This window comes from Cottoperca gobio, chromosome 19 (genome assembly GCF_900634415.1).
Source record: "Cottoperca gobio chromosome 19, fCotGob3.1, whole genome shotgun sequence".
Lineage (NCBI taxonomy): Eukaryota > Metazoa > Chordata > Actinopteri > Perciformes > Bovichtidae > Cottoperca > Cottoperca gobio.
Window position 1 is genome coordinate 4,009,797 of NC_041373.1, and position 27,092 is coordinate 4,036,888.

At 40.5% G+C, this 27,092-nt stretch overlaps 1 protein-coding gene across 1 annotated transcript; it reads right to left on the bottom strand.

Moving 5' to 3' along the window:
• Positions 1-2,496: 2,496 nt before the first annotated feature.
• On the bottom strand, positions 2,497-26,591 carry radil2b (Ras association and DIL domains 2b). The gene is made up of 18 exons (XM_029455871.1): positions 26,379-26,591; positions 25,157-25,359; positions 24,490-24,664; positions 22,093-22,325; positions 20,694-21,154; positions 17,171-17,467; positions 16,593-17,000; positions 14,960-14,997; positions 14,639-14,871; positions 14,072-14,184; positions 8,586-8,850; positions 7,439-7,611; positions 5,931-6,075; positions 5,660-5,844; positions 4,727-5,162; positions 4,435-4,634; positions 3,411-3,550; positions 2,497-3,297 (listed from the first exon to the last, which is right to left on the bottom strand). Exons 1-18 carry the CDS (start codon positions 26,504-26,506, stop codon positions 3,204-3,206), a joined length of 3,927 nt encoding a protein of 1,308 aa, XP_029311731.1. The 5' UTR covers positions 26,507-26,591; the 3' UTR covers positions 2,497-3,203.
• Between the last annotated feature and the right edge of the window lie 501 nt (positions 26,592-27,092).

Consider the following 27,092-nt stretch of genomic DNA (forward strand, 5'->3'; position numbering starts at 1 on the left):
AAAAGGGCTTAAAGGGAGCCATGGTGTCGCGTAGCTGGGCATAGTTGGAGACCTGATTGACCAGCCCGAACCAGCTGCGTATGTCAGTGGTAGCAGTTGGGGTGGGGAAGTTGCGAATGGCGTCCAGGTACTTGGGCAGCGGTTCGATTGACGACTCAGAGATCCGGAAGCCGGAGAAGTCCACGGTTCTTTGTCCTAATTGGAACTTGTCGGGATTCAGCACGATGCCCGCTTGGCCTACACAAGCGAGGAAGTGAATGGTTCGCCACCAGTGTTCGTGCAGGTCCTTGTCATTGTGATAGCAATTATTATATGTTCATGTACTTTTATGTTCTTCTGTAACAATGCAAAACATTCACTCCTCCTTAAGCAGAAAACTGCTATGTGTGCAAAGGCGTTCTGCTCCCACTGCATGCAGCTGCTGTGAATATGTCTGTATCTGAAGCAACAGTAAGAAAACATCTTTCTCAGGACAAATGTCCCAACGGCAACTAATGTTTTGCAAGGGCACCACATCCTGGATATAAGCGTTATGTTTTCTCTCCGTATTCGGCACTCTCCAGCACTCTCCTGCGGACTACGTTGTACTCTGTATGATTTGTACCTCTGAGATCTTAGAATAAAGTGTCAAAGACGAACCTGGTTTTCCGTAACTTTATTGAACATCTCACCGAGAACTTTATTATAATATAGAAGAATATTCCACAACATTACTCACTGTACTCAGAAGGCGCTAAAGGATGCTTTGCTTTTGATTTGGGTTGCTTGCTGGTTTTTTCCTGATTGAACTGACATAAAGGAAAAATAAATTGGTGGATAATAATAATAATAAGAAATTATGAAAAGAAGCCCCCTGGTTAATGAAGAAACACACAAGAAAACTATATGTTTTTATAGTGTTTATCATTACATTTTTAGAACAATTATGTACACAACAATTTCTAGTAGAGATCTAGTATGGCAAAGGCAGAGAGCACATATAAACATCAGGCTGACGATGTGACATAAAGTCCCTCAGGACATGGAAACACTGTTGAAACAGCTCTGCCATTTGTTCAAATGGTTCAAATGACCTCTCCTTTCCCTTTCCAGTGCTAGCTTAATATGTAACCACAAAACCTCCAGGCAAGAAGTCACCCTGACTTGTTGATGTTGGAATACAATTAAGACATAATTCAAACTTTGTTTTGTACCAACCAACATCTTGGAAATTCAACAGACATTAATACAATCGGATATGCAGCTCTTTATGTCAAGCACAGATAGCTACGTGTCAAATGCAATTGTTTGCTTATGTCGGTTACACCTAGCTTTGAAGCCATAATCTAGAGAAAATATAATAAATTGGAACATACTGAGAATACAGATGAACAACAGAGAAGTGGATAACACAGCGTCAGTGTTTTATTTGGGTTGTTGTGGTTACTGGGTTGCTGTGGAAGCCATTAACTATTAATTCATTATTAATGAATTAAAGTTGACTACAGCTGCTGCTATTCTCTGGATTAGATCAATACAGGACCTAAAACACTTTGAGCTTATAAAAAATGTTTTTGACCCTGTAGTGACCCTGTACAACAGGGGATACATGTGAGTAAGTGGACGATAGTTTATGTTACAGCAACTAGTTGTCATGCGAGAGAAAGAGTACAGTGGTAAAGTTGGAGTGTGAAAGCCATGCTCTATGTACTGCACATATGCTGCTTTGCAGATAAATCTAAATCACTTCTCGCCCCAGTCTTTACCTCGTCCACAGTCGCTGTTTTTGCATTATGAATCAATTTGAGCCACTTGCTGTAATACATGCAGGTGCAATTCCTTTATGCAATGTAAGCAACCTTGATAAATGAACACAAGCCTGCCACCAGACAGAGGTAACAACAGGGCTGAATCCATGTTGTGGCGCCTTGTGATGTGTAGTTATAGAGAGTATGCAGATTAACGGCTAGAGGGAAGAAAGTTGGCTGGATAAATTCTGTTGCCTTCAGCACAGTTAAACACAGAGGAACAATTCAGTCCTCCTGAGTGTGACACACTGCTTGTTTTGGACTTCACCAAACTGAACCTGATCCTTTAGGGGCAGATGCAGTTGCATCACTGGTTTGTTTTATTAATGGTTGCCAATTCAGTTCAAAGTGATTGCCAAAATTCTCTAGTACTCACTGATATCTACAAGAACTGTCAATCAGGCACTCTGGAGACCGGGGTCATGTAGTGCACAGGAGGGGAAAAACATGTGCTAACACAAGATATGAGCAATATGAAGAGAATAATTAGACACCGGTGCAGGAGAGAGCCTCCATCGAGCAATTTATTTATACTATATATCACATAATATCATGTAGCAATCCCCCCAACTATAAAAACTGTTTAAAAAGCCTATGGGTATTTAAAAATAACAATAAAATATGAACCCTGGCATAAAGGAAAAATAAATTGGTGGTAAGAAATCATGAAAAGAAGCCCCCTGGTTGATGAAGACACACACAAGAAAACTATGTTTTTATGGTGTTTATCATTCAGACTAGCATTTAACAACAACATGTAACAACCATCATATCAAATCATTTATCCAGATGAGGAATTAAAAAAAACAAAAATCAAGAATAGCATTGAGATAACACCTTATTTGGTGCTTGTTTTTTTGACAAATGGCCATGTTGCAGTGATGTCATTTTGTCAGCTATATCAGACCATCTTTACAATGGGGTGAAACTTCTGATGTTTCCTCATTGAAGCGTTCAGCTCCTTCTAGTGGTGGCGTGCAGGGTGATTGTACGGAAGGCTTCAGTCGTAGAAATATTCTTCTGCCACTGGCTTTAGAGTTTAAATATACTGCTTCAAATAGGGGCAGGATAAGACTTTAGTGTTCACAACAGTGATGTTTCAACCCAACCATAACAAACCAATTTAGAACGTCAAAGTCTTCTCAGTTTGAAATCAGAAATGCTGTTTTCACTCGAACACAGCCTCACATATACACATCAATATATCATGATATTACAATGTAAATGAAAACGCTAAAACCTGGTGCTCAATACAACCGGGACAGAGCTCACTTTATAGTGCATTGTTGTCTCCAAAACACCCATAGCCTAGTACATGTCCTGAACTTGAGTGTTGAACAAGCTCTTACAGTCATCTTTAAGTGCGCTCGTGGTGAATTAAGAGTCTTGGTTAAATGAAGCAGTAAATAAACGCCGTCAGCATTCAGTCTGTACAGCCCGAGCCATCCAGTCAGATCTGGCCACCAGTAACCTTAGTCTGTCCCCTGATGACTGGATCAGCTCCTTTCCACTAACAGACACAACACAGAGACACACAGGTGGAAGACATGTAAAAAAAACAATAACAGCCTGTTATCCAAATGAGATTTTGTTATATTTGTATTAGATTTGAATCATTCCTACCTCTGGTAGTCCAGTCCAAGCAGAGTGACTCCGTTAACAGCCAGGATCCTGTCTCCTGGTAGCAGCTTCTCACAGCGAGCTGCAGGAGAGTCTGGGACCACTGCACGGATGAAGATGCCTTTCACCCTCAATGAGGTGTCCTGGGGAATGAGCTCAACATGTCACGGACAGTGGTGGAAAGCATTTTACTCAAGTTCTGTATTTAAGTACAATTTTGAGCTACTGTTACTTGAGTATTTCCATTTCCTGCTACTTTATACTTCTACTCCTCAACAATTCAGAGGCAAATATTGTACTTTTAACTGCACTACATTTATTTGATTACTTTAGTTACTTTGAGGTTGCAGAATAATAATACAAAATGTAATCAAAAAATAATGTATCATGTATTATTATAGGTTAAGATAAACTTTATTGATCGCTTGGTAAAATTCACAAACTCCCCAACAGTATATATAGTACAAATAAATAAGATCCTCCTTTACCAGCTGCAACATGAAATGGATGAACACAATAATGCATCAACAATAATAATATATATTATTCTGAAAGGGTTCATTCTGCATTATGATTACTTTTACTTTTACATTTTAATGCTAATACTCATTTTGAATGCAGGACTTTTACTCGTCACAGTTTTTTTTACATTGTGGTATAACCACTTTTACAATCTGAGTTCTACGTTGTAGTCCGCTGCAACTTTGTAATCTCACATAAAATGAAAAGCATAGTTTTTCCAGTTGATCCATGTTTGCTTATTCTTCATCTTCTGGGTTGGTTCCTGTGTGAACCTGCACTACCAGATGGAAAACTCTTGCTGCTGTTGAAATTCATCCTGATGCAATGTTGAAAGAATTGCACAACAGGAATGCATTACTGCTTGTTGAGCTTTGTCTTGTCAGGTTTTGACTACAACGGCAACCCCATGTTGCAGAATGATGTTGTTACATGTCTTTAATCACAGCAGGACAGAGAGAACAGAGGTTTAACTCTAAATTGTGAGGTCTTCATCTTTTTCACTCACCCTTGTGTCAACCAGGGCAAGACCAAGTCCCCTTTCACCTCGCTCCAGCTCCAAGCTAAACACCTCGTCATTATTGTCATCATAGTGGTCGTCCTCCTCCTCCACTTCCTCTCTCAGTTCAACAAAGCTTTCCATCCTGGGGCAATCTGACTTCAAACGGTCTACTTTTAGAGCAGCCAGACATTCAGACACTAATCCACCTAAGGAGAAAATAAAGCACATGTTTAGTTTTTTATTTTACTGCCGACAACCAGAAGACAACCATGAATGGTGATGCAGTTCTATGCTGTACCTTCATCATGTGCATCTACACCAGTGGACCAGGGAAGTGTCTCACTGTCACCCGTCATCCATTTATCCTGGTCTGCCTTCCCCAAATCAACAGGATCTATCGTGTGGGGGGTGTTGGGTGGGGTGAGGAGACACGAGGGATCCAGAGCTGACCTCCTCATCTCACTGGTACCTCCGGTCTGCAGCTCCAGATTTCTTAGCTTCTGGGACAAAAGGAGGGCACCACAGGAGCTGAACTCATCCAGGTGTTGGGTGGAGGATGGACAGGGAGGGGATGAGGGTGATGGAGGTAAGACACCAACGGTAGTAGAAGGGGACCGGTGGTCACGGACAATAGCCTGAGACATGACCATCTCAACCGGCGATGTATCCAAGGTTTCCAGACTGGCTTTTGGAAAGATATCCATCTCAGTCCATTTTTTGGGAATGCTACCAACCTGAAATACAAATAGAACAATCTAACTGGAAGGACTCTTTGTCCGTCTGTATGTCCTTTGAGTGTCTTGACAACCGTTCATTCGGTGGACTTGGCGGGTGTATTGCTGAGGACCCACGGACGCATGGTGTCGAGTGAGGAGGTGTATGAGTTAGAGGTTCTTAAAAGAAAGCTGCAAGCAGCAATACCGGAGGCTGAGTTATCATCCAAACTGGACCCTGCACTCGTTTGGGTCAATTAGAAAACCACATTTGAAAATTGGCATACTCTAAAGGGGAAAGCCACCAATTCTACACATCAAAGTCTGTTTACAGGTTTTGGGGAGTAGTACTGCATCTGGGAAACAAGTTGTATAAAGCCTTTTGTGTCTCCAGAGGGAGCTGTGTGAAGTCTGCTTTACCAATATGCCACCTTGGCCAAGAGTGAATCTTACATTGATGATATTATTTATATTGTTCAGTATAGCTATGTAAAAATCAAAAGGAATGAATGTTTTACCTTTTGCTCCTCGGGAGCTGTGGACTCATCAGACTGCGAGTTAGAAAGGGTGGACATGAACTCTTTGAGCCGGTCCAGCTGTTCCTTCAGGGCTGAATCTGTTACCTGCCTGCTCAGCTGGAACTGGTAATCCCCGTCTGGCAGCACCAGAGGATGGTGGGTGTCAAAATTCTCCAGGATATCAGCTGAGGTAAAGAAAATGGCATTATATTAACAAGATCTTCATGTGAGTCTTGCGGATTATCCTATTGACATATTGTTGACCTCTCACCAGTTTCGTGTGCTGCAGCCTGGTCCTGAACAGACGGAGTCCAGGTGTGTCTGCAGGGAGATGCCGGGCTGTAAAGACTCAGCAGGTGGTTCAGCTGGGCCGGACTCAGGGCGGGGTAGTGCGACCGCAAAGACACCCAAGATGTCTACACACACACGCACACACGCACACACACACACACACACACACACACACACACGCACACACGCACACACGCACACACACACACACACACACACACACACACACACACACACACACACACACACACACACACAATATGAATGACCTTGCTGCTTTAGTTCTGTGCAAGCATCAGACTTACCACTATTACCTCCAAATAAAATGTATTATTATTATTATTATTATTATTATTATTATATAATAATAATAATAATAATAATAATAATAATTATTATTATTATTATTATTATTATTACTGATTCAATACTTTACCTTTAAAGTACGAATATTGAACTATTTAAACGGTAATCAGCTTTAACATTTTCCCTGATATGTACAATGAATCTTTAAGGAAATATTTATTTGAAAGATCATTTTTCTCTGATGGGAAATTATTGTACCTGCACAGTGACTTAATGTCAATGGAACAAATGATATCAGCTCAACGGAAATCTGTTCCGATTACTCGGATGACGAAAGGCTTTAATGTCCTAAAGATGATGACATAACTTACATAAGTACAGTTAGATCCTAACTGTCCTCTTAAATTAATGGCAGGAAAAGGAGATTTTGAATTAGGAATCAATGATGGTATTGGCACTGTGACAATGCCTGGAACACAAACCCGATGTGTACAAGCTATGTTGTAGTGTTGACTGTGCGGCTCTATTGGACAAACTGACTACATTGTTTATCCATAAGCTCTTTCTGCGGTCCTTCACACGGACGTGAGGTTCACTTCACAAGGAGCATATCTGTATAAACTTTGAGCTCTTGGATCAAAGTCTGCATGATTTCTTGAAATGTCTTCTAAATATGTGTCAGCTGACCGCAGCCCTGTACCAACTGAGGATCATGGGAATTGTGCATGCAAACCTCAAACCGTACAGTGTTATGGTTTAAACGTATTACCACATAGTACAGAGCACAGGAAGTCCTGCTGCACATTCCCCTTTAAAAAAATGTAAATAAGTGTAATATGTAATAAAACAAAAGATTATTTGCAACACACTCTTTAAATACATTTACTCCAGGATTCATAAGTGCAGGGCTGTGACCACAGACTGTATATAAAGATATTAGAGATGTATATATACAGTCTAAAATGATCAAACTACACCCACACAGTCCTCAACAGTTAAACTCTTAATAAATAACACTAAAACATTGTATTCAGAATTGTAACTTTGACTGTTGTGTATGTTATGCAGAACTTATACTTCAGATTTGAAACCAATATCATTTTTCTCTTGTTATGTCTCTAGTGATTATTTATAGTTAAATAAACCCAACTGTGCTGAAAGTGTAGTGTGTGTGATTTGTACCTGCAGTAAATTCTTTCTGGGTGAAGCCAGCAGATTGATAGCTGACGAGAGTGTGTGTGTGTGCTCCAAGGCCAGTTCCCCCAGTCCAGCTGTGTGGGCCCAGTCCAGGAGCAAGTCCAGATTGGCTTGCATTCGTACGCCTCTGGACCAGTGGTAGAAACCTGGCTCAGAGCCTGTGTACAAATTGGGGGGAGGTCACCTTTAAAATCAATTCTTTGTTCCTTTACTTGGGTTTCTGAGCTTCTAGGTCAACAGCAACAATACGCGCTGTATTCCTTGTTTTTCCAGTTCCGCCAGGAAGTTATAATGTTTCTGTGATACATTTGTAAACTCCAGTATTCCAGAGAATCTGTTTTCATTGAAATCTGACATCTGCCTTTGTATGAAAGAGAGGTAATACAGGTTTGACAGGTAAACAGGGTGCCCATCATTTGTAGAACTGACACAGCAAAACAACAATCAAAGCAAAAATGAAGGATTATTCTGGCATTATTCTGTTATTCTCGTCGTCAATGAATCCCAGGAAAAAAGCAAAATCAACAATGAATTTATACCAGCAATACTAACAAGTATTGTGTGTGTATCCAGCGGCAACGTGTGGCAGTACCATGAACACAAGCAATATACTGTAGTTTATTATAAGTCTATGACTCTGTTTCTAGCGCACTAAATAACATGTGTATTAATCCACAGCTGAAAGTAGTCCCCAACAAATTCACTATTACTTTTTAAAGACTCATGTCTTCAGGCCGGCTGAGTGCCATAAACAGGTTTGAGATGTAAAAAAATGGTCTTTGCAAAAACCCTGAATGATGCAATTCTACAGCAACAATACTTTCTTTAAGGTTCATTATGCATTCTGCATGTGTCAGTCCTTATAGTTGAGTAGTATCACAAAGGAGAGGAGTAGGTTCTGCAGTGGCTGCCATGTCACTTAACGCCCACTAGGGAGCAGTGTCGCGATTCCATAAAACCTAGAATAGTCTGTCTGTCTGTCTGTCTGTCTGTCTGTCTGTCTGTCTGTCTGTCTGTCTGTCTGTATAGACATACTTGACATACCTCAAAGGTCATGTTACAAAGAATTATCAGCAGGAAACGTGGGCGAGTGAGTGAGTTTAGAAGTATGTGGACACTCGTGCACTGGTACCTCTCTCCATGAGTGAGTTGAACAGGGATGCGTTGATGAAGTAGAAGAGGTAGCCAATAAGCTGTGAGGAAATCTCTGGGTGGAGCTGACAGTCAGACAGTAGTCTCCAGGTGTCGGTCAGAACATCCATAAGATGCTGGATCTCACCAGGTACCTGCAGTCCAGCACTACCCGGGACCTGAGCGCTCTCGCCAGTCACCTGCAGGTGAGGACTCTCCCTGAACGGGTTGCAATCCAGAAGGCCCGGCAGGACGGGGTAGAGGACCTGATGAGACAGAATCAGTTGAATGAAGGGAACTGTGCAGATCAGCATGAGAGTAAATCACTCATCCATGTGGAACCAAAGATTGTTGACAATTCCTGTGGCTCGATTTGAGGTTGGAACAGTTAACGTTGTGTGGTGGATGTTCTGATCACTGGGAGTAACTAAAACATGTAACCCTCCAACCCAGATTTCAGACCACCCATATTGCCTCTGCATGTCTGTCTCTTCTCGCACTACAACATAGATGATATAAGATTAGACAGATATTAGAGAAAGTTTTTAACATTTCCTCCTTTGCAGCCAACGGTCCTCACTGCTCCTGAGGGCGAGCCCGGACAACGATAGCTTTGTTCGGGCTAATTGTACACAGACATCCCCCTTCCCCTCCAATCTCACTCTTACACCCACCAAGCTTCCGAGGCCAGCGCCGGCCGTGGATCCACATTCCTAAAAAGCTGAATATGGCTCATGTGGGCTTGGCATGCCGCTGCAACAGGACTGCTGAGTGAAGAGTTCTGAAGGAATCCACCCTGAGCAGATCGTTTTACATGTACTGTAAGGCCCCGCAGCCAGAGCAGGCTGAACATGAACAGCAGAACACAACAGCCACGGCTCCCATCACACATGAGACAATGGAAAAAAGGGTGAACATTAAGCCAAATAATTTTGCAGTGTTTCTGGTTGGAAAATGACGCTCAGCGGAGCCAAGCCGGAGGAGAATTCATTCTGCCATTACCACATGCATCATTGGCACGCATTATTCCAGAGTCAAAACATAAAGTGTGTATACTGTGTTGTCTGCCTATTTGTGCATTCATTGTGTAGGACAAGTAAACACAGCGTCTGCCCACAAGAGTGTTAAATTGCATCTGTATTTATCATGACATGTCTTTAGTTAGAATAGCTGCTCACCAGTGGCGCCCTTTGTTTTCCATCCCAGAGCAATTACCCTCACATCGGACGGATGAGCATGAAATACCCCAAAATAAACAGACATATAGTGCAATGTTACACCATAGCATAGAGGGGTTAGTTCACGTTGTGTCTTGTTTGATGGGAGGTTAAATAAAAAGGTGAGCTAGAAGCAGAAGACGATGAAGTTCAGCTCAGTCTTCTGATGTTTGCCTTGTTTACACCCTGGAACATTAATACAAACTGAACTCTGGGTCAGACACTGAAATCAACGCTGACATAAATCACTATGTTCACTGCTCCAGTCAAGGGAAAGGATACACACTAGAGTAAATCATTAGGCCTTAGCCAGATTACTCCTCAGCTTGACGCTGGTGACTCCATCACATTCCTCACAAATCTGGTCTGTCAGTGCAGGAAAGATGTGGATGGGAGCTTGCTGTGAATTGACAGTCATGATGGATGACAGGACACGCCTGGATTGACAAGAGAAATGGAGACTATTTCTTTTTGTAGAGATCTTTATCCACACTGAAATGAAACACGGAATTCCTCCTCTTTTGTTCAGCATGCAAAACAATTGTGCATCACAGCCAGCATCTGGTAACTCTCAGCTGCATCAAGCTGTGTTCTGTTCCCTCTGGCTCTCCGTGGTCACCAATACTATGTTTTAATACAGTCTGTGTGGCAGTTGATGTGTCAGTCCATCACAATCCTACAGAGATCAACAGACACGATGATAAATCCTACTGACTTTGGTGATCCACTTAGATTTCCTCTGGTGCCATCAGAAGCTTTTTAATGTTTGTTCATTTTATCCAACACTCTGGTTTATGACAATATACCTGCAAAACAAAACCTCAGCTGCACTTTGTGTTTACTGCTAATTAGTAGAGCTGTAGCTAATGTCATTTTTGTTTACAGTCCAAGCTTCTATTGAGGTTTTTTGAATTAAGCTTCAAATGTCACACTAAAAAATAAAAATAAAAATTGAACTCAAACTCAAACTAATTTCTCAATTTGATTATTTACTGAATCAATTCTTTAATGAATATAACTTGTGTGTGTATATATATATATATATATTTTGTGTAAATGGAGTTAGCATAGCCTCCCGGAACCCATTCACCCCACGGCTAACTACTATGCAGCCCCACTGGAATCTGGTTTAAACAGAATGAATATGCAAAACAAAAAAACCTGCACAGCATACGAATGTTGATTCATGAATGAAGCCTTGAAGCTTCAAACCATTCCGTACAGTCCTGCTACTGTAATTAGCAAATGTTAACATGCTAACACACTAAAAGATGGGAAACATGGTTAACATTACTGGCTAAACATCAGCGTGTTAGCATGCTGACATTAGCATTTAGCTCAAAGCACTCAGTTTTTTTCTGTGAATACATTTTCAAACAATACAATAAAAAGTCTAGAAATATAATTTGCAGACTTAAAATCAACAGTATAACTAACAACTACACTTATTGATCATCTGCACACCAGATATATTTTATTTGTCTTTGTCTGTGTTGTTTCATGGAAAGTTGACTCTTAAATCATCGTATGTTCGATACCAACATATCACACAGTTTATTTCCTCCTCTAATGAAAATCTTTGGATATGATTCAGGGCCAAACTCTTGTTTATTATGCATGTATATACTTAATTTTGACATTGACAAGAAAATAAAACTGCTTTTTGGGAAAACTGAAACAAAGGTTTACTTTAATGAAGTTAATATTATAAGACAAATCAGCTTGTACCCAACCAGCCTCCCTGGCTAGTGATCAGGACAGAGGAACTGTAATGGAACATGTGAATGTCACTTTTAAATGAGAACCTGCCAGTTAAATCTTCATGAACATACTGTATTATATTTCTAGATTATTTCTGGATTTACTGTCAAACCACATCTGGAAGTAATTTTCGTTCATCAGGCAGACTTGCCGAGAGAAATACAGTACATGCTGTCTGGGGCAGGTAGTTAGATAACCACATCCTCCTGCACTGAGCAAAAAATGTGCTGTCTAAAACTTGCACGACAGCAACTTTTCAGGAATTCCTATAGTTTCCTCTTTGGAGATACAATTTCATATTTCCTGCATGGGAAACTGATATAGCAGATTCATTGAACCTACAGGCACAAAGTCTGTCTGAATCCCAACAGGCTTGACCTGTGAGACCTTGGGACGGCTGCTGCTGACCTCTGATGTGTGAACACTTGACATGCTTCCTTTTACGTCGGGCCTTGCTGTTTAGAACATCCAGGACATTGGTGAGTTTGTGCACGAGAGATGTGCACGTGCAGCTCAGCTATCAGCTATGATTCCTAGTTCAGCTACTGACTGGAGGAGTAAGTAGGCCAGTCTCCACATTATTATTTTTTTGGATGGTATTTTTGCCCACACCCACACAGCTCAACTGGGAATTTGTCTGAAACTTTCCCGGCACGCTTCCATGTAATGGGTGTGGTGCTTCAGTGAAACTGAACACAAATGAATTGTGACGACAATAAAATAGCATTTTCTCTTTTTCCAAATAACACTCTGTGAGAATAAAGCATGAAACAGACTTTGCACAATCAAATACAACATGTAAAGCTATGTTATTTAACTACACAGGGAATAAATGTTGACTGGAGTTTTGATCAAATTATTCATCACTTATTATTAAACTAGAATAATTATTGTTTGTGACCATAGAAGAAATTTCCGCAAATAGTACATCTACAAAGTTTAAATTACTAGAATAAAACAAATAAAAGTAGTTTTAATTATTATCTTTGGCCACTTGGTGGCAGTGGAACATCTTGTACGTGCAATATTGACTTGTGCTGTCATGGCTGAAATGTTAGTAATCAGTTCTCTAATTACACATCGAACAGACATTAATAACATTATCTTTCTTTTGGAGTTGTGTCTCTGCCCACCCAACAAATAGATTATAACTACAACGGCACTCTGAGAGCACAGACCGCCAGCAAGGTCACACCCTATCTCGCAATGGTAACGAAAGTAAAAGATTATTTGCGTATCTGATTTGGATCCAATCCAAAGTCTAATGGGTTCCTTCTCTGCCTCACTCTTACAATAGGTTTCATGAAAATCGGACGAGTTGTTTTTCCCTAATCCTGCTGACAAATGAAACTTAACCTCCTTGGCGGTCCAGTATAAATCCAAGTCTCCTTTTAGCTCTGTTTTGGTCTCCACCAACTCCTGAGTGAAATATCTGATTCTTCTGCTGCTAAATGCTGCACTATGTTCATCAGCTAGTCACTAACTATGCGTGTCTGCTGTTGGTGCTGGGCAATCTGGAAAACGGTGATGAGAGTAAGACAGCTCTGCAGAGTGGAGTGATCTTTCTCTAACAGTAGGAGTGACCCCTCTCACATTACACGCAATCATTCGATCCTTTGTTCCAAGAAATATGAAAATATTGATCAGTGCAAAGAGCTTGCCTTGTGCAGCTTGTACTTGCTGAGAAGCAACTGTTCCTGGTTACTTAAGCCACCGCATGGTACGGCTCTACCAGAATTTCATTTTCCACTGTGAATATTACCGCCTCAGTGTTCGCTGTAGCGATGCATCTTGAGACTTCTGTGTAAACCGGAGACTCTGTGAATCCTTTCATTGGCAAGCAAACAGAGGAACGTCTGCACTTTGTAAATTGTAACGTGTGGTGTACGGCATAGTTTTGCCGGCTGCCATTTAAAAAAAAAATCTCAGTTCAGTCTTTTTAAAGTTGAACATGCCTTGTGCTAAAATATTATAGGTTGCCATGTAAAGCTTCCTTGGCAGAGCTTGGAGATCCCTAGCTTGATTCCTTCATCCTCCCCAACACAAACACACCACACACACACACACACACACACACACACACACACACACACACACACACACACACACACACACACACACACACACACACACACACACACACACACACACAGCCCTTGGTGTCCTGTCTCTCTCCCATGTCATAATGCCCCCAGTGTGGTCTGGGAGTGTCGCTGGTTGGTGTGTAAGTAAGCTGTCAGTGAGGCTCACTGGGCTCTTTATTCTCAGCCCGTCTCTGATTATTTTCCTTTTCTTAAATGACACCTCATAATCATCAGTGAGAGGAACAGATGGAGCCGCTCAACAAGCCTGCCTTGACACTTCTCCTTTGGCCCGAAACAGTTCCTTATTGACTAATGTAAGGTAGATGTTTAGCTTCCTAAGACAATGTAGTACTATTTACATACAATACGGTACGTCTATTTGAATTCTGTGTATGCTACAGGTATGTGCTGGGTCATCCTCTCACCTTGGTGATGTAGTACACACACTGCTGGAAGGCGAGCATCATGACCTCCTCCAGGACAGCCATTGTCTCCTCACTGGCTGGACGGACACAGGACAGACGTAACTCCAACAGGGCTGAAATCACATGCATAAACATAAATGATATAGGTGTAGCTCCAGTGTTTTTGTTTCACCAGGCAACATTAAACCTTTTATCGGTGAGATAGAAACATTTTCTTTGGTTGGATTCCTTTTACCAGTAATATTCTAATATTTCATTACTTTGCTGTCTTTTTTTGAAGATGAAGAAAAGTAGTACTGAGTACTGAGTAGTAAACATTTCTGCATTTGGTCTTAACTTTAAACCTGATCCACCTGTAACTGAGTACGGTACTAGAGTAAATGTACTGAATTACTTAACACAGAATATTATGTGTTAACATTATGTGTGCATAGATGTCTACAACCCTAAATCAGAAATTACTTTAAGCAGGAAAAATAAATCTGTGTGTTCATGATTTAATCTGAAGTAGGTCGAGCAGATTTACTTTTTCATTGTATCACATTTGAAGCTTAATAGGTGACTAACCCAAATTCTCCCCCTCCTTGTTCTCGTCATCTTCCCTTCCTTCTTCCTCTTCATGTCCCTGCTCTTTTTGGGTTCTCCACTGTAGAATAAGAGGCAGCTGGTACTGGATGAACTGCAGCAGCTCCAGACTGTTGGACATCCACACCACCAGGGGGCGCAGTCCTGAGATAACCTCATGCTGGCTGAGAGCCTGGAGGTCCTCCAGGGTTGAGTTTTCTCCATTGATACTGGTTCTGCAATACAGGAGAAGGGATCTGCAGATTAGTCTCTGAATTTTAATATAAGTTAAGTGAGTGCTGAAGAAAACCAAGGTATGCTTACACTCCAGGTTTAACTGCAGCTATGTCCTTAGTGTGCTCCTGTATGACAACAAAAGAAAGCATTTGCAATGATAACATGAAAATGTAATTTTATAACAACAACCTTCATTTATAGAAATTTGAAGATGGCAAGAAGATACCATAAGTCTTGATTGTGAGTTTTAAGAGGAGACATCCTATAATCCTCAGTGGCTTTAATGAAAACAGAGCATTTTTTGTTTATAGTTAAAACTTTGTAACTGCCAATAGTATGCAGCCCCTCTGGAGTCACATTGTAGGAAACAAAGTGTAAATCCGTGCCTTCAGATTCGTGTGCATGATTTCATCGTGGTACCCTTCTGTCTGGGTCGTAGAAATTTTTCCATAATAAACACCACCATACTTATAATAATCGGCAGCGATGTCTTAACCAAACATCCAATAGGCATGTTTTAAAGCCCTTTCTGTTAGCGGAACACAGATGTTAACCTGTCCCATTCCCTCCCTATGATTTCTGTGTTTACTTTAAGCTCTATGAATAAAACAGACAAGTTCCAGCCCCTTGATAGCCTATCTTACATCAGGTAAAATAGGAACAGGTAGTACTTGCTAGAGATGTGTGTTTAGCCTTAATATTAACTTAGCATTAATATAATTTAATTTAATTTGAATTTGAACCTTTTTCTATGGTAAGTAACAGCCATAAATCATAGCACAGACATTATTATAAAGAATACTATCTCTGTTAATGCCTTGGTTTTATTTTATAAAATGTGTCTCTTCTTCCTAGACAACACCAAATTTGAAATTATATTTAAAAAACAGTAGCAGGTGATAAATCAAGTGTCAGTGTTTTTTTGGATGTTTTTCGGGAACTAAAATGAACAATTAGCAGCAATTCTTTGTTGCTACTTTCTTATTGCTCGGATTGTGAATCTTAGGGCACGGTTCAGAAATCCGTCCGTACGATAGTAAATGCTGAGAGTGTAGGTGTAATCTTGTGACATAGTGACTACCATCAGGCCTAGCTGGTGAACAACTGCAGCTGGCGAGCTGACCATGGACACGCTAGCGAGCCGTGAACATACTTGCGCTAATCAGTCGCAATAGCTCCCAGAGCTTCTGTCTATTTTCTCCATACTGGGCTGTCTGCTCCCCGCTGGCATTTTGTTCTCATCATTTCATTGAATAAAGAGGCCAACAGTCCTTCAGATGGCAGGGCTGGCTAACTGTCAATTAATGGCAAAACAGCAAGTTTGTTACCTCTGTTGCTAACATTATCATTTTAGTTTCTATTGTGCTGTAATGCTGTAGCTATATTCCCAAATTATACAATTTAGTAATAATTAATTAAAAACTAATGTAGCACACATCCTATAGCATGTTTTCCCCACACGAGGGCTGCAACTGAGGAATATTTTCATTATCGATTAATCGTTTAGTCTATAAAAAGTCAGAAAATAGTGATGTCTTTAAATGTCTGAAACCCAAAAATATTCACTTTAATGTGATATAAAACAGAGAAAAGCAGGAAATCTCCATATTTGAGAGGCTGAAAATGCATTTTCTGCCATTTTTAAATGAAAAATTACTTGATCGATTATCACTTGACTTAATGTATTTTACAGTCTAATCGTTGCAGCGCTACAACTCACCCACATGGCCCTCTGAACTCCATTTGCAATAAGCAACAGCAGCCTGCGCAGATCCGAGGTATGAAGACACATGGATGAATACTGAACACACTGACACAGCAGAAATGCCACAGTCAGTGGTGGTCTGCCTTTGTCGCTGGTCCTTCCCATAGCAACTATTTCCTTGATAATGTGATCCTCATCCTCACTCTCATACTCCAGGCTCAGACACTCGGGTGATTTTAAAAAGGGCAGGCCTGTGTTTAGGGACTGTTTGCTGCTTGATCTATTGAGGTCAGTGCAGGTTGTGATGCAGGTGTTGCAGAGGATTATTTCTTTAATATGGCTTGTTGTAGTAGCAGAAGTGGGGTGACCCAGCATCCAGGGGACAGCAGCCATGCTGGAGTCAGGAGCCGCAGTGTACACATCCTTCATTTCCAGAACAAAGAAAGAAGAATGAAGCATGAAGCACGATTTATACGTATGTGGATATGTTCTCACTTTAAGAATTTGGAAAAAAGACAGAACAAATACAGTAGATACTTTGCACATGTGCAATCTGACCTCACCTTCCTTTATCTTCTGCATCTCACTCTTACCTTGTGTGTCAAAGCAAAGGGATCCTTGAAAAGAAACAGGTAGCGCTCTCCCAACCCAATGACATCACCAGGGTTAAGCTGCACTTCTTTACTCAGCACTTCGCCATTTCTCGTGACCATGGCTTTCTGACAAGGGCAGAGCAGGGTGGGGCTGCCAGCGCCATGGCGATGGAAATAGCAGTGTTTCGGGAGGATGTCAGTGTCAAAGAGAAGGACGTCAGGTTTCGACTCGTCTTCTTGATCAATTTGCCGACCAAATACAATGTTTGGCCCAACAAGTAGGTAGATGACGAAGTCCTGAGTGCAGAGCAAAATGACAAGTTACCACACAATCAACTGAGTGGGTATTCTCCATTCTTTAATTTTTTGCTCACACTCATTGTGTCAAGTACTGTAACATATTCTCATTTAGCTTTTCTATTGATATGCTCCTGTAGGTGCCGTTCTTTTCTTCTTTGTTGGTTCAGACGTGCTTATCCTAACCAGCCAGCTCACCTCTCTTCTGTTTCTCGTCTATTCCAAATGAACAGTAAAAAAAACTAGCTGGCCTACATTAACGTAAAAACTGCACTTAATCCTGCCTTGAATGCATTTTTTGTCAGTTGTGGGTAGAGCTGCAATGATGAGACGACTAATTGATTAGTCAATTGACAGAATAATAAATAAATCGTTAAAGTCATTTTTCATGCAAAATTTACAGAAAATGTTGCTTTCAGCCTCTCAAATATGAAGATGTCCAGATTTTCTCTGTTTCATATCTTATTAAAAATAATAATAATAATATCTTTGGATTTTGGACAGACAGGAAATTTAAAGACATTACCTTGGACCTTGGAGAAACGGGGATGGACATTTTTCACTGTTTTCTGACATGTTATAAACCAAACAATTAATCGATTGTGGGCTGCGCAACAGGTTGTAAACACAGCATTGACCTTCCAATCTTATGAAGTTGATATGCCTACTATCGTTTGTGTTTTGGGGTTAGAAAACAGTTGACTGTTTACACACCCAGCAGACACGGAGCAACGTTAGCATTCATTAGCATTCATGTTTCCGGCCACCTGACGAATCTAAGTCTAATATTACCTCTCTTTTAGTTTTGGTGTGTTAGTAATACTTCCACCACCGGCTACGTAACAACAGTCTTTCTCAATGAAAGCAGTCGGATCATGTGGAGGTATTAGAATTATAGTCTTGATCCAAGCCTGATTAGACAAACAATCTTTTATTAATCAGTGGCAAGCACAATGGGCAGGGGTTATTATGTTTGGTATTGCCCTTGTGATGCTGGTCTTTTCCAACAGGAAAGATTTAACCAGCTGAATTAATTCACAAATAAACTCCCTAAAACTTGTTCACAATAGTATTTCTCTGGAAGATGATTATGTGATAGGCCTTTTGGGAAAACAATTTTGAGTCAAAATCATGGCAGTAGGCTATGTTAGAATTATCCTCCCTGTGTGTGCCTGCATTAAAATCTTGTGTAATCAGTCAGGAAGCAGCCAGGGTTGTCTTTTTCTGTTTCCTGATCAGTGTTTTGACACACAGCTTTTCTACGTACTGTTTACTGACCTCTCACATAACGATTCTCTGGCCTCGAGCATGTGAGTAATTTATGTAAGAGGTGCTCGAGAGGTAACATTTACCATTTGCTAAACCCCACTCCTCTTAGTTACTGTAGCTTCGTCTATCAAGCGTATGCAGTTTACAATAACAATAACAGCTTTTTAAAAATAATTTTTGAAACAACGGGTCCTGCATTTTACAGAGAGGGAGACAAAAGCAGCTTCTAATTTTTAGCAGACGACCACTGATTTAAGTGGCTAGAATGATGACTGGCAGATTTGATTAGATATAGCTAGCTAGCTAAGTAAACTAATGTTATGAATTGGTTAAAAAAGCAACATCCGGCTGACTTTTTAATGTTTACAGCTGACTCGTTTAAAAACGAGAAAACCGTAATAGCTGCCTAAAATATGCAAATGTCGCTAGCCAAACTCTTTAAATACAACATTTGCCTTTCTGGGGTGGATAACTTAGTAGATAGTAGTTGTCATTTTTTGTCACCAGTCATTTGTTAGCTGTCAGCTGTCAATCCTTCATCATCAGTAAAAAGTAAGAATGAAAGACAAAGCAATTTACAAAATTGGAGTTAGTTAATGATATCAATCCTTACCATTTATATAATATAATGGTCAAAGGACCTTGACAGCTTGCCACCCATTAACAATATGGTCACTGATGTTGGCGCCTATCTGGTGTTTGGCGTTAGCGCCTACATCAGTCAGAAATGCAAACATTTTAAGTCTTTTGATTGTCTAATCTACAAACAGGTGGGTACAGGACCTTTAGATCTACAAGCCAAATGGTAACTACACTATCATCCAGACAAAGGTAAACTAGCTAATGTTATGCTGATTGAATGATAACAAAACATTGGCTACTATGCATAATCTACCAGTATCTAGCTAAATGAAATACATGTAGCCTACAATTGTGTCTGACTGTATACTGTATACTGCAACATTTCATCTTTTGAATCTTTTTCACTGTTTTGTGTTAGCTTAGAAGTTTGTTTTTGACACTAACAGTAAGCAGCCAGCGGATCGCACTCTTAACCGTGTAGAAACAGTCACGCCAAGATCCTTAGTAGCTACCATAAGTAATCACATGACACATTTGAGACTTGGGTTGAGACTACCTAGCTAGATGGGTGGTGACATGTACAGGTGACAGTTGGTATCCTCCAAAAATGGACGACTTGCTGTTGATGATGTCATTAGACTATAGAGTTGTGGGGTCACTGTTTCCGTAAGTGTTCTTCTCCATTCTGCATGCCAATTTAAAAGATTTCTTTCAACAATATACACATTTTTACATACATAGAAACACTAGACTCTTGCAGAAGATGTAACAATCTGATAGGTTTATGTTATGGCCACCATTTTAAATGGTTTCAACCTTATTTCTGAGAAATCATATTTTGTCCGTAATTTGGCTTGACATACTGAATACTACAATACCCATGAGCCAGGCACTAATCAGAGTGGCAGCAAATTCTAAACACTTTGTCGTAACCACGGAGAATAGTGGCTGAATTCACTCACTATTGACCCAGAGTTTAGAAGTGAATTGATTAAAGCTGCATATTATATTTGATGTTTTCTCAACAATATTTTAGCTTCGACCCACCGGTAGGTAGTGGCACACATAACCACATTTTTAGTATTTAGGGATGTTACTTGCTGAAATGCACCTCAAACACCAGCCTGTAATGTTTATGTAAACAAGCTTGAACCTTTGATTAAATAGGAACCAAATAATTTCTAATGTAGTTTTACATCTGGACTGATGATTCAACTAGGAGTTTCATGCCAATCCGAGCCAGAGAAGAGCTCTAACTGTGAGTCATTATCTATAGGAAAAATCTATGGGACTTTTACTTCCAGAAACAGGGGCGACCAAAATTGCTCCCCCAACTTCCCAACCCTATTCCAGAGTGTGTGTCTAAATGAGATACCTGTGCAAGGCTGCAGCCCTGGAGCAACAGCAGGTATGGACAGTCGTGAGGAGGGTGAATGGAGTACTGTGTGGTGCTATCGTCGCTGCTCTCCGTCTCCTCCCTCTCTGACTCCTCTCCTTCCCGCTCGCCTCTCAGCCTCGATGGACAGAGGGTCTCTGTTTTGGCCTGTGACCCACCGTCCCCTTCTGCGGGAGCTGCAAGGCTGTGAATGTGATTCTGTTCTGGGCTTGTTTTTGAGTGCTCGTAACTTTGCTCTGAGGTTTGATTCAGACTACTGCTTCGATCCTTTTGACATTGATCATGATCTGTGTCCTGTTTGGTCTCTGTATCAGAATCTATGAGGTCCATCTCACTTTTGCTCCTCCACAGTTTGTAACCTCTCCCATTGGTCCTCTCTATAAGGGTGGAGGTCACTCTGGAGCGGCTCTTCTGCAGCTTTCGAGCCTGGGCATTTATACCTAACAGGGAGATTGAATAAACAAATAACACAGTTGGGAATTAGATTGAACACTGCTCTTAAAATGTGTACATTGAGCTGCAACATAAATACATTAAAACACATGAGTAATGGAATGTGGTGATAGGACAACACCCGTTTTCTTCCGGAGGTACTGTGAGGTGTGTGTTAGCCTGTGTGTGTTCGGCCATTTGGACATCGTGTGTTTATGCCAGAGTCAACACGGAGAAGCCCCATACAGGAAACAGACCTCAGTGGAAAGAAAGACAGAACTCATGGAACTAAAAAGTTCACCCACTCAGCAGGCATCCACAAGCTGACACTGATAGAAGGCTATCATGAGCTGTGCCATTCATAAAAGCAAAACACAAAACAGGACGCACTCTTACACCATGACCACAGCTGTGTCAACCACAGCTGGGGCCTGCAGTGGGAATGATAGTGAGTGGTCCGCCCTGCACGTTTACAGTGCCATGGAAAGTTCTGGGTATTATTCTGCTGCTTCATACTTTGTAAATATCAATGAATAAGATCACTGGCTGTGAAAAGCTTTTATGGCATTATGTTAAAAGTGTTGTAAAGAAAGGGTGTGTCACTGGAAGAAGTTTAATTGAATCACACACTGTCTGCATTGTTCATTTAAATTAAAAGTTTCTCTGACCTTTTTAATGAAAGTATACATTTGTAAAATATAATGAAAAGAAAGAAAAAAAAGAAATCGTAGACCTATTAAAATATAGTTTGGTCTGTGTGGCTTGGCTGATTTTTACTGGAAAAACAGCATGCCAACAACAAACCACATTTTTACTGTGAGAACTGAAAAACTGGATTTAATACTACAATAATACATTTAATGGCACAAACTTTTATTCCAGGACATGTAGACACCCTGAATAAGGATGTGGTACTGAACCCTGAGGTTAAAATCAGACAGCGTACCCGCAGTGATGGTGTCTTTGTCTTTGGAGGTCTTCTCCTCGACTAAGCTTCTCCTCTGGATTTCGAACCGTCTCGCCAGGCCTTCTCTGGGTTTCCATAGTGACTGCAGGAGGAGGGGCTTCTCATTGTCGCTCACAACTCGGAACCCTTCTGTCCTCCACCGATGATCTCCAGTGGAGCCGATGGTGTCACACAGAACATAGGACTCTGCCTCCTCCTTGCCCAGACCATACCTAGATGACATTGTTAAATATTATAATTTAAAGGATAAAACTGGACAAAGTGTATTCAGTACTCCTACAAACTTCTGGTATCTTCCTGATATCTTCCTACTGATTGAAGCTACGCCCGGCAAAACAGCTTCCTGGCCGCTGTGAGGACGAGGTGATAGTGTAAGTCTTTTTTTCGTTTCTGCCACTTTGAATCTCATCTAATAAACAAACTATAAAACAGACACGGACTGTGGATGTATTATTGACAAGCCAGACGGGGCAGCTGTGCTTCTTCTCCCTCTGTACTGAGGCAGACTGCAGCTACAGTGACTCACTATCACCTCTAGAGGAACAAGCGGTATTACAGACTGGACGGAGCGCAGCTAGCTGTTAGCATGCTAACTTCAGTAGATATCTCTGCAACACAACACAGAGACGTGTTTAACGTCAACACTGTTGATAATGTTATTGTTAAATGTTTTAAATTTACATTCTGCCATATCTTACACATTGCACCTTTAAAGCCCCTATAAGTTATTTGTTATTTCAACGCACACTTCTACTTCTACTAAGCAATATTGACTGAACCAATTTTCAATGACATTATCTAATTTTTCGACATACATTAACTACATATTCCATAAATTTAAAATAATTCGAAAGCAGCAATAAGTACATAACATTTCAAAACATAGGGGCTACAAAAAACGTTGTAATTTTCAAAGAAAAAAAGGCTGTCACACGCAGTGTTGCTGAATTCAATACACTTAATGAGTACAGTCTTTGGTCTGGTATAGTATATATAGTATATATAGTAGTTAATGTTAGCAATATTGTTTTGATAATGTTAGCAAAATCCAACTGAGTTTATGTCCCATCTCGTGATACTGTTACACCACATCTATTATTAGCCCATTCTGTAAAAGTTACATAGATTCGGTTTAAACTTGTATTAGTCTATTTTTTATTTGACATTTATTTGTATTACCACTAAGATGATACAGTGAACGTAATGGCAAACAATTGCCTATTTACACATCCAGCAGACGATTAGCATTCATTTTCATTCATTTTTCTAGCCACCATACTTCCAATATTCACTTTACTTTTAGCTCTGGTTTGGTCTTAACCAACTCTTTACAGGAAATGTCTGTCTCATATAGCAGTTATATATGCCACTATGTTCACCAGCTAATCGCTAATGTTATCTGTGTGCCATTTGGTACTTTTTTATCAGTGCTTTCTTACGAGGAAAAGAGCTGCCTGCTGCTGTAAGTGAGGGTGAAGCAGGACAGTAAAGTTATGGCCTGTAATGAGCTAAAAGACGCTAAAATGCTCCATAGAGCCGAGGAGAACTGATATTTCACATTGTCATTTAATCCATTATTAATATATACAATTTGATTAGAGCAGCTTTAATGTAAAACACTTCAATATGCAAATATGCTGACAGATGGAGGGATGTTTTAGTAGTTTATTCAACTAATACTCATAATGATTCCCTTATCATGGATATTCCACTAGACCTGAGTAAAATATAGGAATGAACATATCAAGAGAATAATCTTGCTGTTTGCTAAATGTATTGTGCTAACATATTACTGAATAAGAGATCTAGTAATGATATAGCTAAATGTCACTGCTACAGTGTAAACTTTTACTGAGGGAAAAGAAAAATGATTTACTCTTTCCTCTACAAGCTGAATACCACTTGTATTAATCATTCCATTATGCTTTTGGCTGAAACACAAGCAAAGACTGACAGACATTCACTCTCCTTCGAGGCCGCCTTAGAGCCCTTGCCGACACTGGCTTTCTTTCACACAAATTTGTGGTTTGCTCTAGACCTTTCAGAACTACTAAATAAACTTTTTGGCACACGCTCAGACACATACACACATGCTGTGCGCACTGCACTACAATTATAATAAACAGAACAACGGTCAATTTGGTTCATCTGAAATATATTAATCCCAACAAAATGAAAATTCTCTCCTTTCATCAACCGCCAAAGTTTTGTGCATCAAGGACTGTTTTGACTGCTTTTATATACAAATGATGTAGCACAGAGGTACATTACAGCAGAGGAAGCATGTGGATGGACATAATATAACTCACACATACAAAGCAGACACATATGGCAAGCAGGCGCACACACACATACACAGATAACACATGGCCTTACCGTTCAAGGGCCTCTTTGACTAGCTCTTTTGCACTAGAGTGTGTGGTGGCCAGCACGCTCTTATAGTGAGCTCCCTCACAGATTTCATTTCCAAAGATCTTCAGGATTCCTGGAGCAGTTATCTGATTGGACAGCTCAGATGGGTCATCCGCTCTTAAAGCATCTGCACAGATCACTGCATCACAAGACATGACAACAAAGGGAAGATGTTTTAAATGCTGGGTCTCAGTTGTGGTTCATTAGTATGTATGGAAGATTTACCATTTACCATAAACTCAATAGAAAAGACAATCACAACATGCTTTTAGCCTTAAGAATGGTTCAAGCTCCAAAAATGCTTGGTTTCCTATAATCCACCCAAAGCATCTCTTTGTAAAACCCTTCCATGCCAGCTAAACGCCACATCCAAGTCCATATCCCCACTAAGTAATGGAGGCCTTTTGTTATAAATGTGTGGCCTCTGGTGTTATCATCAGGGTTATTTATTTATTCCTTCAGAGCCACGTCAGACATAAAGCAACTGTATTCACAAACTAAAACAGGATGCTCCTTTAAAATCTCAAAATGAATGCAGCAATGATTTATTAATGTTAAAATGGAACAAATAACACTGGCAACCTTATGGCCTACAGTATAAATATATATATAAAAAGTCATTGTGACGTACTGCTTCCCTTCCTGGCTGGGATGGACAGTGAGGACCTGATGCCCGCTGTCAGTGCCATGGAGCCTGTGTTGGAGGCGGAGCCACGGAGGAAGACACCTGAGAGGCGGTTAGTTTGGCGACGGATGCGGCTCTTGCTGGGCTGTGTGACGGCCACACCCTCGGCTGATCTGCTGGTGGATGAACTGCCGGTGGATGAAGCCGATCTGATGAACAGAGGAGAAGGATGAGGAGAGTCCTTGATCAAGACGCTGAATCCCTAACAGCTGATCTGAACCTTTTCCAGTAAGAGAGGCAGGAGGGTTCTCTATAGGGACCAACAGAGTTTCTCACCATCATCTGAACAGAAGGATGGGGAGAATGGAGATACATTGTTCAAAGATGAGAGAAATTAAAGGAGTGATGATGTAAAAGTGATAAAGACAGAAGACAGAAGAACAGAATTTACAACTACAGTTGATGCAACAGCAAAAGAGAAAGTAAAGTGAACATGAGAAAAAAGAAGGTAAGAAAGACGATTAGCAGAAAATGTGCACAAAACATACAGGCATTTAGACAATACATGAGGATTACTCCCCAAAACCTCCATCATGTATGCTACAATGCACCATACATACATGTCTGTCCCCAGCACAATGCCGTCCAGTCTCCTTCACCATGCGTCCCCCAGTTCTCAGTACATTAATGAAATAATGAAGTGTTGTTGTATTTCTGACCAGGCCTGTAAGCTTCTTATCACTATGGTTCAAAGGTTCTCTGCAGTTACGCCAACACTTGGATATAAAAGATTTAGGATTTGGTTCAAATCTGTGGTAAAACAACAGGAAGTGGAATGTAATATGTTGGCACATGAGCAGATTGTCAGTAGTTTAGTGATTTCAATACATCACACAGATCTGACGATTTAATTGGTTTTGTTGTGTAGGCTTGTTAAAAAAAACCCATATATGATTTAAAATGTGCTTTTAAGAGTTTAGTGTTTGATTTTTGCATTTTATTCCATCAAATCATTCTCCAATCTCCATAACCCATTACAGCTGAGGTACATTAAAAAAAGACTAGACTGACAGGTATTTATAAATACATTTTTAAAAGCATAAAAAGAAAATAACGTAATTTAAAAAAAATTAAAAGCAAAACAAAAGTGACACATAATACTTTTCTAGTCATCATAACTCTCTTAAAATGCATTTGTACAAAGTGTAAAAGAGTCGTTCATACTCACTGCTGAGATCCATCACTTGTCTTCCTTCCCAACTTGACAAACCGTCTCTTTGGTGAAGCTGCAGGTAAAATCGGGGGTCTTGGTGGGAGAGAACGCAACTCCTCTGAGGAAAATTTCATCTGATGCATTCCTGTCTGATGGATTTGAGTATTCCTGCTCGATTATAAACGGTTCCAGATTATTTTAAATGACGACAAATGTTTTCCTACCATGTCCCAGGAGCCAGCGGTGCACACGGATTGCTTTGCTTCATTCCTGGGATGTTTTAACCAGGACGAGCGTTACAAAGCCATTCAGCTACTGCTTCACTTTACGCACTCCGAACCAGGCGCTGCAGATGTTTCCAGCTCTCATCCAATTGTTAGAGCTGCCGTAGCCTCCCCGTTCAGTCTTTACTTCACACTTTGTCTGTGACTCCAACACATCAGATGAGTAAAATAGAATTGGCTGCGGACATGTCAACAAGTGGACACAGGGGAACAATTAATATTATATAATTTATTCCGCGTGCTGCCGGAGGAGGCAATTTGTTTCAAATTCAGATCGAACCCGCTCTCCAGATGCGCGTCGACAGCGCAACTGCTTGGAGATGCCAAGTGCACGCACCCGCCCACCCATACTAAAACTTTCAAAATAAAATCCTCAGCGGAGTATGCGTTTCAGTTATTTTATATTTTTTATTCTTTAGTTTTTACCACTTCTAAAGCCAATTAT

What these genes read in the sequence shown, in the direction of transcription:
- radil2b (XM_029455871.1), bottom strand. Translation starts at nt 26,506, where the DNA reads ATGCATCAGATGAAATTTTCCTCAGAGGAGTTGCGTTCTCTCCCACCA. An exon ending in CAAAGACACCATCACTGCGG is followed by an intron (nt 21,155 to 22,092) that starts GTACGCTGTCTG and finishes TCTCCCTGTTAG; the next exon opens with GTATAAATGCCCAGGCTCGA. An exon ending in TTGCCCTGGTTGACACAAGG is followed by an intron (nt 3,551 to 4,434) that starts GTGAGTGAAAAA and finishes CTCATTCCCCAG; the next exon opens with GACACCTCATTGAGGGTGAA.